The sequence below is a fragment of the Chinchilla lanigera genome, unplaced genomic scaffold, assembly GCF_000276665.1.
Source record: "Chinchilla lanigera isolate Chin_1 unplaced genomic scaffold, ChiLan1.0 scaffold00033, whole genome shotgun sequence".
NCBI lineage: Eukaryota > Metazoa > Chordata > Mammalia > Rodentia > Chinchillidae > Chinchilla > Chinchilla lanigera.
In genome coordinates this window covers 23,133,025-23,147,244 of record NW_004955434.1, presented here as the reverse complement: position 1 = coordinate 23,147,244, position 14,220 = coordinate 23,133,025, and the positions used below count along the sequence as shown (strand labels likewise).

General features: G+C 35.4%; 1 protein-coding gene across 4 annotated transcripts in view; it reads right to left on the bottom strand.

Moving 5' to 3' along the window:
* Focad (focadhesin) overlaps window positions 1-14,220 on the bottom strand; it is a 279,220-nt gene that overhangs the window by 83,546 nt on the left and 181,454 nt on the right. For all 4 annotated transcript variants that reach the window (XM_005388739.1, XM_005388740.1, XM_013516350.1 and 1 more), the window contains 2 exons: window positions 13,050-13,235; window positions 11,147-11,268 (listed from right to left, as the gene is read on the bottom strand). In XM_005388739.1, coding sequence (XP_005388796.1) covers window positions 11,147-11,268; window positions 13,050-13,235 — 308 coding nt within the window. The remainder of the gene's footprint in view (window positions 1-11,146; window positions 11,269-13,049; window positions 13,236-14,220) is intronic.

Genomic DNA, 14,220 nt, shown 5'->3' with positions numbered 1-14,220 from the left:
CCCCCTATTATGATGTTATCCTTCTTTTACTCTTTAAAATAAAAAAAAATGATGGAATATACAAATCCACTGTAATAGTTAGAGCTTCAATACCTCCCTGTCATAGATGCATGGATCCAGCAAACAAAAAATCAAGGACACAGCTGAACTCCATAATACCATCAATCAACTGGATATAGTTGGCATTTTACAAGTAACAGCAGAATACACATTCTTCTCAATCTCATATAAAATCATCATGGAAGACCACATTCTGGCCCATAAAATGCACTCAAATTTAAAAGATTAGCAAACACATGTTTGCTCCCACACTACAGTGAAACTTAACTAGAAATCAACAACAAAAAAAATGGCTGGAAGATCCAAATAACAGGAATTAAACAGACAAGTTACTTAAAATAATGAACCAAAGAAGGAAGCTCAAAAGAAATTTTAAAATGTTCTGAATGGCCAGACATGGTGGGGCATGTCTGTAATCTTAGTACTCAGGAGGCTGAGGCAGGAGGATCACTGTGAGTTTGAAGCCAGCTTGGGCTACAAAGTAAGTTCAAGGTAAGCCTTAACTGCATAGTGAAACCCTGTCTCAAAATGTCCACAAATGATCTGAATTAAATAAAAATGTAAATGGAACTTATGAAAATTTGTGGGATGCAGCAAAAGTACTGGTTAGAGGGTAATTCAGAACATTTAATGCATATATTTGAAAAGAAAGATTTAAAACCAATCACCTAAGCTTCCAAATCATGAATGTGGAAAAATAACAGCTATTTAATCCAAAATAATAATAACAATGAGGGCAGAAATAAATGGAATTGAAAGTAAGAGAGAAACTCATCAAAACTAAAAGCCAGTTCTTTGAAGTTAAATAAAATCAGTAACTTTCTAGCAAACTAAGAAAACAACCTTCCCAAAAAGAAAGCAATAGTTTGAGACATGATTACTTAAATACCACTAAACATTATGGAAGAAATCATACTGATTCTTTATGGTCTCTTCCAGAAGACAGAAGCAAATACCACTCAACTCATACTATAGGGGCAGCATCATCTTAAATCCAAAACTATATACAGACATTAGCAAGAAATGAAAATGACAGATCAAAAAAATGAAAACAATAGGTGCAAAAGACTTCAGTAAAATGTGAACTAACTGAATCCAATAACGTAAAAATCAATTATGTACCACAATCAGGTGGTATTTATCCCAGTTATGAAAGGCTGGATCAATATTCAAAAGTCAATTAATATATAACCCCTACATATCAACTAGTTGAAGAAAAAAATTACATTCTTAAACTAATAAATGCAAGAAAAACATCTGACAAAATCCAGCTGATAAAAACTCTTAGAACAACAATATGCAATATAACAACCATTGTTGAATTTCAACCATCTTTAGTGAAGCTCTGTATCATTTCTAATTTTTTTATTTTTTTTGATTCTCTGTAATGGTTTGATCAATCTTACATTCTTACATCTGGTCATACAAGCAACTTTGCTGAAGATAACAATGGATAATATAAAAATCACTGTTAATTCCTATCATTTTGTTTTGAAACCCTGTATCATTTTTGTTGTTTTTGCTTTGTTTTGTTTTTGTCTACGTTGTTATTTTGGTTTTTTTATTCTCTTTAAAATAAAACAGCAAAAAAACCCAAAAATCTCTTTGTAAACTAGGTTTACCAAGGTTTACCCTTAACTTGATAAAGATATCTGCAAAAATTTCACAGCCACTATCATACTTAATGGTAAAAAGCTACAAGGTTTTCCTCTAAGATCAGGAACAAGGCAAGGATGTCTCCCTCTGATCATTCCTTTTCAAAACCATATTTTAAGCCCCACTGATATAGTAAAACAAAAAAAGAAAATAAAATGTACACTAAAGGAAGGAAGAAGTAAAGTTGTCTTTGTTCACAGATGACATGAGCATAAATACAGAAAAAATTTTAAAATACCCAAAAATCTCTAGAATTAATAAGTGATTATATCAAGACTGTAGAATACAAAGTTAATAAGTAAAAATCACATCTATATCAGCAATGAAACATTAGACAATGAAATTAAAAACAATACCACCTACCACAATATGGCTCCAAAATGAAATATGTACAAATCTATGAAAATACTACAATACTATACAAGAAATGCTACAAAACTCTAATAAAAGAAATCCACAATCAATTAAATAAAACGAGAGACACTCCTGGATAGTAAGATTCAAGGTCATCAAAATATCAGTTCTTCCTAGTTTGACCTATAGATTCAGGGCAATTCCAAAAAAATCCCCAGCAAATTATTTCATGACTATCAAGAAACTGATTCTAACATTTATACTAAGAGGTAAAAGACCCAGAAGATCCACATAACACTGAGAGAGAAGAACCAAGTTGATGGCCACTGTCCAACTTCAGGCCTTACCACAGAGCTGCATTCATCAAGACGGTGTGGTGTTGACAAATGACTGGAAGGACCGTGGGGAGAGCCTGGGGAGAGGCCATACCCACAGCTCCCTGACCTTTGACGAGAGAGCACAAGCAGTACAAATGTGAAAAAATAAGAGCTATTTAGTCTGAAGAATAATAAGAAAAAATAAATTAAAAGTAATAATAAAAGAAATAATAAAAATTAGGGCATTCATAAAAATAATACATAATAAAAATCAGAAGTAATACAATGAAGAGAGATATAAAACACAATACTATAAGACTCCTACAGGATAACACAGGAGAAAATTATGATCTTGGGTTTGGTGATGACTTTTAGAAATAATATCAAAGGCCAACAAACAAAAAAAACTTTATAAGTTGAACTTGGTTATAATTTAAAACTTCTGCTCTGCAAAAGACACTGTCAAAGAGATTAAAAAAAAACCACAGACTGGGAGAAAATACTTGCAAAACACCTATCTGATAAAGGGCTGTTATCAAAAATAAATATTAAAATTCAACAACTCAAAAGCAACTAAATTTAAAAATGGACCATAAGCCTTACCAGAAACCTTATAAAGATACACAGATTTTTTTAAAAAAGCGTATGAAGAGATGTTCTATATCATATGTCATCAAGTAGATACAAGTTCAATCAATGAGATGCCACTATACTCACATCTATCAGAATGGTCACATCCATAACACAACATTAAATGCTTATAAGGATGTGGAGCGGAGAACTCTCATTCAGGGTTGGTAAGGATACAAAATGGCATTGCCAGTTTGAAAAACAGCTGGCAGTTTCTAAGAAAACCAGTCACTTCTTAGTATGCACTCCAAAATTACACTCCGTGGTATTTGTCCAAAAGTACTGAAAATGACTGCCACACAAAAACGAGCACACTGATGTTGAAAGTAGTTTTATTCATATTTACTAAAATTTGGAAGCAACCAACACATCTTTCAGTAGGTAAGTGGATAACTGTGGTACTTCTAGAAAATGAAATATTATACAGTGCTAAAAAAGAAGTGAGCTATCAACCTATGAAGAAACAGAGAAAACTTAAAAGTATATGGCTAAGTGAAATGAGCCAATCTAAAAAACATAAAATACCATATTGATTCCAACAACAGGACATTCTGGAAAAGATAAAAAATATAGAGGCAGTAAAAACAGCAGTTACCTGGAATTAGGGGTGAGGGAGAGATGAACAGGGTTACAGAGGGTTTTTTAAGGGCAGTGAAACTACTCTCGAGTAACACTACATTGGTGTGCATATGCCACTATGCATTTGCTCAAAACCACAGAATGTTCAGCACCTGAAATGAATCCCAATGTAGGGTATGAACTCTGGTGATAATGTTGTGAACACAAGTTTATCTAATTGTAACAAGTGTACCATTCTGGTTGGGAGTGGGCAAGACAGGTGGGATTTTACGGCAATGCCCTGCATTTTCCACTCAATTTTGTTGTGTGCATAAAACTGTTTTCAGAAATAAAGTCTTAAAATATGAATAATAAGGTACTTCCGCATTCAAAACTAATTTCTTCTAGCCATTTATTCACTCACTGCCCTATAGTTCTGGCCACTGAAAGGCTACAGAGTACTCTTTGACAGTATGGAAGACCATGGAGGTTGTGGCTGAGAGGCTACAGAATTCCCTATAGAGATGTATTCTTTGAGGATGAGGAAAGGGGAGGTGCGGTTAAACCATATAAACACAACAAAAGAGTACATAAAGGCAAGGTCACACAGCACTATGCTCATTATAGTTACACATCACCTGACAACAGAGGTATGTCCTGAGACACAGTGTCATTATGCGACTGTGTTCTGGGAATATGACAGAGTGTACTTACACAAATGAAGACGGCCATGGCATCACCAACCAATACAATCTTATAGGACCATTGTATGTATGGCCCATTGTGCAAATAAACACCCTTATGTAGTACACGACTATATTATACCTACCTCCAACTTAACTGTAACATTTCTGGAAAATGAAAACTATACCATAAAAGTAAAAGTATAAAACACATCCAAGATTAAAATTATTAATTGAACAAACATTTATTACATCCCTACCATATACCAGTAATACCAGGCTTTGGAGCTGCATGTGAAAAAAAAAAAAAAAAAACTCCTAGGTTTTCTGGAGTTTATACTTCAACAAACCCAGGCACTAGTGTGATGGACGCTATGCCACTCAAATCCTCCCTTTACCATTAGTAGGTAGAGGAAGGCAAAGATAGAAAAAAAGAATAGTTTCACATACATGGAATTCATAGTTACAAACATTCCTACAAAGAAAACCAGGCCCACATGGTTTCACCAGAAAGTTCTACCGAAACTTAAGAAAATTAATTAACAATTAACTGTAAACTTTCAGGCAATGAAGAGAAGGGAACACTACCCAACTCACTTTACAAGGCAAGTATTACCCTGATAATACAACCAGGCAGATATTATCAGAAAACTATAGAATGGCATCTCTCATGAGAACAGATGCAAAAAACTTTGACAAAATATTAGCAAGTCAAATGCAGCAATATGTAAATAGGACAGAACACTATGATCTACTGGCATTTATCCCAAGAATATAGAGTTGTTTTGCATTAGAAAATCAATCAAAATAATTCATAATATCTCAACAGATATACAAAAGGGATTTGACACAATTCAACATCTATTTGTGACAAGAATTCTCAGCAATTTAATACTGAAGAAAATATTCTTGACCTGACAAGATTATCTACAAAAAATCTCTACCCTAACATCATATTAAATCGTGAAATACTGAATGTTTCTCCCTAATACTGTGAATGAGATGAGAATCTCCACCCTCACCATTCAACATTGTAGTAGAGGCCCTGGACAGTCAGTCAGGCACTGAAAAAGGCATGAAAGGCATGTAATAAGAAATGAATTAGAGCCATCCTCATTCATCGACAACATTATAATGGAAACAAAAATAATTTACAGAAAGGCTACAAGAGTTTCTAAATGAGTTTAATAAGGGCAGAGTAGAAATTATATGTATATATACTACCAATAAGAGTTACAAATTAACCCTATCCCAGTCTAATTGCAATACCATCAAAACACTTAGGAGCCAAGTTCAATAGTAGATGCCTGTAATCCCAGCTACTTGGGAAGCTGATGCAGGAAGCTTGCAAGTGCAAGGTCAGCCTCGAGACCCTCTCAAAATTAAACTTTTAAACGGGCTGGGGTGTAGCTCAGTACTTAAGCACTTATCTCTCATGTGTGAGCCCTTGAGTGCAATCCTCGGTACTAGGAAAAAATACTTAGGGATATGTAATATTTATATTTAATAAAATGTGTCCAAGATGTAAATATGAAAACAACCAAATATCTGTACTTAAAAGGGAAAATATACCTTGTTCTTGGGCATAGAAACTCAGTATTACCAAGATGTTAATTTTCTCCTAGTTGACCTATAAATCTATAGATTCAATATATTTACAATCAAAATCACAGCACTTTTTATGTGTATGTGTGTGAATTCTAGAAGCTGACTTAAAATGTATATAGAAAAACCAAGGGTCTAGGACAGTGAGTCTGTTTATGGAACAAAGTTGGAGAGTTCATACTACAGTTCAAGGTGCTACAGTAAAATGACAGTGAGCTGTGTGGTTTTGGTGAAAGTACAGACATAGAGACCAATGGGAGACGACTGAGTACAGAAACAGACCCAACTACATATGGGCAAATGATTTTAGACGCAGATACTTAGGAAATTCAGTGAAGAAAGGATGGTATTTTCTACAAATATAATTTACATCTAACACAGATATTAACTACAATGGATCACAGGCTAAAATGCAAGCCTTAAAATGTAAGACTTCTACAAGAAAACATCTGTCAGTATGGTTTGTGTCTAGATGTTCCTCCAAGCCTCATGAGGTCATGGGGAGCTTTTCAGAGGTGGGTGAATCTAGAGTGTGGTGATGGGATAAAGGAGGTGTGATTAGGAAATCAGACCACTAATAGATGTGGTATTGTTCTGGCTAGGATTAAGGGTGCAAGTGTTACACCCACCCCAGGCCAGGTAGCCCAAATAAAATATAAGGGACAGAAAGAGGGCTAATATACTCTCACCTGCTTGCTTACTATGAACCGTTTCTCCTCTGTGATGCCCCTCTGCCGTGCCACCCTTCCTGAGGGCCAGGTGACTATGGACTGAAACCTCTACAAACTGTGAGCCAAAAACCTTCCCTCCTCTAACTTTGAGTGTCCAGTAGTTTGTCTCAGCAATGACAGAAAAGTAACTGAGATGCTATACATAAACTGATTAATTGATAAACTAATTGTGATATATCCATATAATAGGATACTATTCTGCCATAAAAAATAAGTACTGATACATGCTACAACATAAACCTTGAAAACATTATTATTTGCTTATTCTAAGCAAAAGAATAATGTGTTCAAAACATATTTTAACAAATGAAAAGATGGTCAACATTACTGATCATTCAGAAATACCCCAAGGGAAACTATTAATAAAACACAAAATGGAAGCCATTATCTACCTACAAGAAAAGCCACAATTTAAAAAACTAATCATATCAAGCCCTGGTAAGAAGACAGAGCAACTAAAATGCTTGAGCTTTGCAGAGGGTACTGAAAAGGAGACAGCCAGTAGGAAAACAGATGTCTAGTGTTTTTTATAAACTTAAATAGACACTTAGCACACAGCCTAGCAATTTCACTCTTAGGTATTATTTACTTAAAAACAGGAAAATAAATGTCCACAAATAGACCTTTATAAGAATGTTTATAGTACCAGATTTATTCATAATCAAGAACTAGGAAAACTTCAAGGATCCATTAACTAGTGATTTAGAAAAAAAAAAAATTGAGATTCTTAAAGACTAAAATAGGTTGGGATAGCTCAGCAGCACAGCACTTGCCTGGCAAGCGTGAGGTCATGAATTCGATTCCCGGTTCCAAAAAAAAAAGTACTCAAGAAAGACTACAATAAAAAAATATATAATAGTGGTGAGAACCAAAGCAGAGTTGAAGAAACTTCACTGGAAAAACCCAGTGGACTGCAACAAAAGAAACGCTAGAAGCAAGGAGAAGAGTTCAGAGCTATTCATCTTAGAAAGACACAAAGGCAGTTTTTAAATGTTCTCTGATTGGGCTGGGGATTTAGCTCAGCGGCAAAAGCGCCTGCCTGGCGAGTGCAAGGTCATGAGTTCGGTTCCTGGTACCGGAGAAAAACCAAAAAAAAAAAATAAATAAAAATAAATGTTCTCTGATTGGCAGAGGAAAAGACTCCCATATTTGCAGCTTCACTTTCCATGGTTTAGATTACCCACAGTTTTCTGCACTCTGAAAATATGAATACTTTTTTTTTTTTTTGTCTTTTTGAGACAGGTTCTCACGATGCAGCTCAGGCTGGCCTTGAGCTCACTTTGTAGCCCAGGCTGGTCTCAATCTCTCAGTGATCCTCCTGCCTCAGCCTCCCGAGTGCTGGGATTACAGGCGTGCACCACCACACCCAGCCGTGTACTCTGAAAATATAAATTTGAAAATTCCAGAAATAAATAGTTCATAGGTTTTAAAATTGTATGCTACTCTGAGTAGCCTGATGAAATCTCACAGCACTGCATTCCGAAGTACATCATCCCTCTGTCCACTATGTTCACACTGCATACACTTCCCTCCCTTTGGTCGCTTTGTAGCCATTTGGGTTATCCAACTGACTGTTGTACTGCAATGCTTGTGTTCAAGTAATCCTTATTTACTTAATAATGGTCCCAATGCGTGAGAGTGGTGATATTTGCAATTTAAATAAGCCAAAGAGATGCCGTAAGTGGGAAAGTAAAGGTTCTCAACTAATAAAAAAAGAATTGTATGCTAAGGTTGCTAAGCTGTACAGTAAAAACAAATCTACCAATGAAATTGTAAGGAAGGAAAAAGAAATCTCGCTACTTTTGCTGTCACACCTCCAACTGCAAAAGAGCCACACTGCATAAAAAGCACTTAGTTAAGAAGGAATGGGTATTACTGTATAGTGTTCAATGCTATTCGTGGGTTTAGGCACCCACTGAGGGCCTCGGAACATATCCTTGTCGAATAAGGGAGGACCACTGTAAAAGGCAGTTTAATAGCTCTAGAGTCTCATCCCTAAGTTCAACTTCCAGGCTCCTCTACGTCCCATCGGATGACCTTCATCAAATTAACAAGATCTACCTTAGAGCATTAATGCAAAAATTACATGAATATGCAGATGCTCCCTCACTTATGATTATTAGGTGACATTCTGATGAACCATGATGAATTTAAATGCATGGAATATATTTAACCAACAACATTATGACTTCACTACACAGTACATTATAAGAAGTTCACCTTCATGATCTCATGGCAGTTTGCTGCCACAGCCAAGCATCAAAAGAAAGTATCATACTGTGTTTTGCTAGCCCAGGAAAAAGCCCAAACTCAAAATTCAAAGTACAATTTCTACTGGATCTATGTCACTTTTATACCACTGTAAATTTCTAAAAATCATAAGCAGAACACTTTAAATCAGACACCACCTATATGTACAACAATTTTAAAGGTGTGTAAGCTGATTACAAACTGTTCTGCAATTGCTACTCGTATTAATCATTTCTTAAAACTCAAATTGGATTTTGTCACACAGTTTAAGAAACTATATGGCTGATTCCCTTGTTGCCTTTCTTTAAAAACACAGATGAACTTAAGCAGGAAGAAGATAGAATCTGAAGTAAAACCCTACAATAATAGCTTTGGCAGAATTCTGTTCAATATGCTTTCTACTTGACTCTAAAAATAATCATCTTGTTTTCCCATCTCTTTGAAATGCTAGGCCTACTACGAAAGAAGCTACAAGTATTTTAAACCAAAGACTTTCTCTGCTAAAGTCTAGGACATACCTTATAAATTCTGATACATTATCTAGGATATGTTCTGCTATTCCTCACTATAATACTTTCTCTTGAGTCTATTCTGATGGTGACTGTCTTGGTTACTTATCTCTCATTGCTGAGACAAAACACCTGACACCCCAAATTAAGGAAGAACAGGTTTACTTAGCTAACAGTCTGTAGAGGTTTCAGTCCATAGCTGGCTGGCTCCCAGGCAGAGTGGCACACAGCAAGGGGCAACAGTTCATGGAGCAGAAAACAGCAAAAGCAGCAAGAGCAAAAAGGGAGGAGCAGTGAGCAAGCCTCTTTCCCTCTCTTCTACTGTATGCAGGCCACCTACCTTACTACACCCAGTGCAGGATGGGTGTAGCACTCACACCCATAATCCCAGCACTCATACCCATAATTCCACTGGACCACGAATCTATCATAAACTCTAGAAGCCCACCCCATGACTGCATGAGGCTTTGAGGGGACATCTAGATACAAACCATAACAGAAACTTTTAAAATCATCTTTAAGATTTCAAACTCTGGTTGTCCTCAAATACTCTGTACAGTTTAAGGACACAAAAGAGCACCAAATCTCTCCCTTTTCCATGTCAACTAATGAGATGTCAGGCAATCTCATTAGCTGCTGAGACAATTGTAGAAATCCCCTATGTTTTCCTCCTGTTTCATAAAATTAAACCTTTCTTCTTCCAAAAGAAACACTATTCTTCCAATATCTTCCTTTCCTGGTTAGACCAGAAGAAGACACCCGCAATCAAGTATTTATACCATTTCAACTCTAACTACAGGAAAAGAAAATGGATGGTACAGGATAAAGATGGGTCTTGCAAAGCCTTCCGTATCCTGCTACATTCTTACATAGGTGGCAACTAGTATAACTGTGATATTTTGTTTTGTTATTCATTCATACTTTTTAACTTACATAAATCTGAAGGAGTATCATGAAGTTTTTAAAAACAACAAAAATATACATTTTTTTTTCCCCTGGTACCAGGAATCGAACTCACGACCTTGCACTTGCCAGGCAGGCGCTGTGCCGCTAAGCTAAATCCCCAGCCCTAAAACTATACATCTGTCAAGTACTTTTCACCTTTCCTCTTAGTCCTGGTTTTGCTATAATCTGCAATGATCAGATTTCATGCAAGTCATTCAGCAGCATCAAATAACTTTATCTTTAAAAGGGAAGTGGAGAGAAAAGCAAAATAAACACTAATTCAAGGACTTATTTTTAAAATACATTATTATTTACTGATAATTCCACTCACAAAATATGAATATTGGTACCCTATATACAAAGGACTAAAATTAAGAAATAGTATTTTTTTTAAATAATAATTTCAAACTTATTCTACTCAATGGAAATTAGGCTCTGAAAAGACAAGCCAAATATGTAGATACCAGCCCTGAATACGTAGGCTATAAAGTTAGAGAAACATGCCAGTTTCTTCAAAAACACATCAAGATATTTTAGCATTCTATTCACTTGGCTAATTTGGTAACCTTCAAAAGCAATTTTTAAAAAAGCAATTTATACTGATGCACAATGGCATGTGGTAATTCCAGCACTTGGATCACTGTGATTGCCAGGGCTACATAGTTCAAGGCCAGCCTGAAAGGGAGATCCTATCTCAAAAAACAAAACAAAATGCTAAAACAAAACAAAAAAGAAACAATTTACATTAGTTATGATAAAAAAATTATTTTTTTCACCTTCATAACCATAAAGTGAAGGAGAGAGACGCTAAAATACACAAAAGGCAGAGGCTAATGCAAGGCACCTACCTCATGTACAAGAGCAAGGGACATCTGCTTAAAACTTCGCCCTCTACTGGCCATCAGTCGATGTAGTGGTTTGCCATCTTTACTCTGATACGTGGCAACATCATAGCAAAACAGCATACCCCCTTTATTTAAAAAAAAAAAGAAATTTACAAAGATACTTATTATGGAGAAACCTAACAAAGTAATCTGGATAGAGAGCTAATGAAAAGGTAATTTCATAAGATCACTTGCTAATAAGCAAATCATGATACTTGACTATTACTAAGGAAAATAAATAAATAAATAAAAAATACATAAATAAATGAAAGACATAAAAGCTAACATTTAAAGTAGGCATGATGGCACAAGCCTGTAACCCCAGAATACTGGGTAGTTATGAGAGTAAGACTGCAAATTCAAGCCTAACCTGTGCAAATTAGTAACCACCAAGAACCTGTCTCAAAATTTAAAACAGGAAGCAGGTGGGGCTATCAGTGGGAAGGACCTTGGTTCAATCCAAAGTATCAAAAAAAAAAAAGTTAGCTTTAAAATATCATGTACTTACAAGTTACTTAATATAAATAAGTATAAACATTTATAAATAAACGAATAAATTTACAATGCCTGATTTATTTTAATTTTTGTAAACTACTGGTTCCAGAGATTCCATTAAGCTTTTCTCCTAATATTAATTTCAATTAAAGAGGAACACTTGCACATATTAATCTTTGCATATTCTTGATAACATGTTATCCTTTAGTTAATACCCACAGTGGACAAGCTCTCCCCCTACCTGAACCTACTGCATTTCCTCCTCCTCGTCTCTGCCCTTCCCACTGAACTTCCAAAGGCAGCTGGCACTGGGGCCAACCAAAAGGGAAGTGTAACTTGTAGCAACCATTTTGCCTACTCTACTTTTATAACTAAGTTTTTTCACTAATTCTAATTGTTGTGAGAATCATTTATTTGCAATTAGTAGTTATAGTATATTTATCCTCTGTAATATCCCATCACAGAAACATTCCATATATATTGATCAGTATTGCTTCTGTGGCGCTGCATTTGGTTTTATCCCTAATAATAACATAAGTGGGCAACAGAGTATGAATTTGTTCAGTACCAGTTTTCCAAAGTGGTGTATGAACTGACATTGACAACAGCAGTTCTTGTTATTCCACATACTCACCAATAAATTTGTCCCTGATAGCCTTGGGGGATTGTTCCAGCAATCCCTGTGGATACCAAACTCTAGAGATGCACATGTCCCTTAGTGTAAAATAATGTAGTATTTGAACATAATCTATTCACATCTTCCCATATACTTTAAATACCTCTGCATTACTTATAATAGTTAATATAATGTAAATGCTACATAAATAGTTGCTACACTGCACTGTTTAAGGATTAATGATGAGGTGAGCAAAGCCTATACATGTTTAATACAAACACGTTTTTAAAAAAATTACTTATAATCCCTGGTTTGTTGAATCGAAAGATGTGGAATTCATGGACCCAAAGTATCAAAGTAGAAATGTAATGGTATCTTATTGTAGTTTTATTTACATTTTTCTGATGTTAAAGAAGTTGACAATCTTTTCACATGTTCCATACAGTCACTAAAATCTTTACTGGTTTCTTTTCTCTCCAACAGGCCCAGGCATATGCCTGGAACAAACCCTCAAACCTAACCCACAATCAGAATCAGCAAATATCCTCCAATGGGGAAAAAACTGTTCTCAAATATTCAGGCCACTCAGGAAATTTAGCCTATTTGTCTTTGCTTCTATAGTTTTCTGATGTTTTTAAAAATATGATTATTTTTGTAATTTATCCAGTCTTGCCATGACCTATTACATCCTACTGGGAAATGATATTTAAATCATACATTAAAACCCTGTAACACGATATTATACACTCTTCTTACCTGCAAGGCCAGGTTTCAATCCTGGTTGCTTATTTGTTTCATACATCTTCAAAATAAAATTGGGGATTCCTGCTACAGTCTTTCCTTGGTCTGTGCGAATACCTCCTTTTAAGGCAGAATGATATATCCCCCGGGGCATATTCATCATTTCTTGCTTCACGAGTGATGTAAAAAATTCTTCCAAAGCTGAAAAGGAGATGAAAAGTTAAAGTACATACAGTGTTTAGAAAATAAATATTCATTCTTAATTTTTATATAAACATTTAGGCTATACGTCGGTTGAATTTCACATGGCGAAAAGAAAACTCTTGATCTCCATCCCCTTCTTACTCTTCACCAAATTAGAACATGGCATTCAGGTGTTTGAGCTCAGGCATCATTCTTAATTCCTATCTTCTTGTATGTAATCCATTAGCAAACTCTGCCTCCACCTTCAAAGTATATCACAAATACATCCTTTCCTTCATTTTCACTGCTACTTACCTATGTATAACTATCTTTCTCCCTCATGTACATTAACATAAAAACTAGTTTATCGCTTTCTTTCTGTTATGGCCACTCCTGAAAACTCGCCACTCACCAGAAGCCAGAATGTTAATATTTCCTTTCTGAGGTCGTCCAATGGTTTTTCATTATACAGAATAACTTCATAAATTCTGACCACGAAGATCATGACATTCCCTCTGACCTCATCTCTATCATCTCCCTCCTTGTCTTTGGAAGTTGAAGTTACACTTCCAAAGAGCATCTTTCTATTTCTTAAAACCACAAAGTTGCTATCTTAGGGCCACCAAACTTGCTGTTCCGTTCACCTGGTACATATCATTTCCAGATAATCATGTGACTGGCTCCTTCTAGTCTTTTAGGTGTTTTCAGGGGGGTTTTTTATGACCAAACATCATTCTATAACAATATCAGCAGTTATTTAAAAAAGAAATATATGTTCATTATTTCTTTACTATGCTCCTTGAAATTAAGCCTAAGATCTTTGCTGTTTTATTTTTTTAAAAATAACATCGAAATGTATCAGAAGACAAGAGGATGTACAAAATATATCCAAGTGTTATTTTCCTAAGGACCACTAGAGGCTGCCCAATACAGAAACAAAAACAAAGAAACATGAAAGGCAAAGAAATCGTATGGAGTATGAAAGAGAGAGAAAAACTGCTCT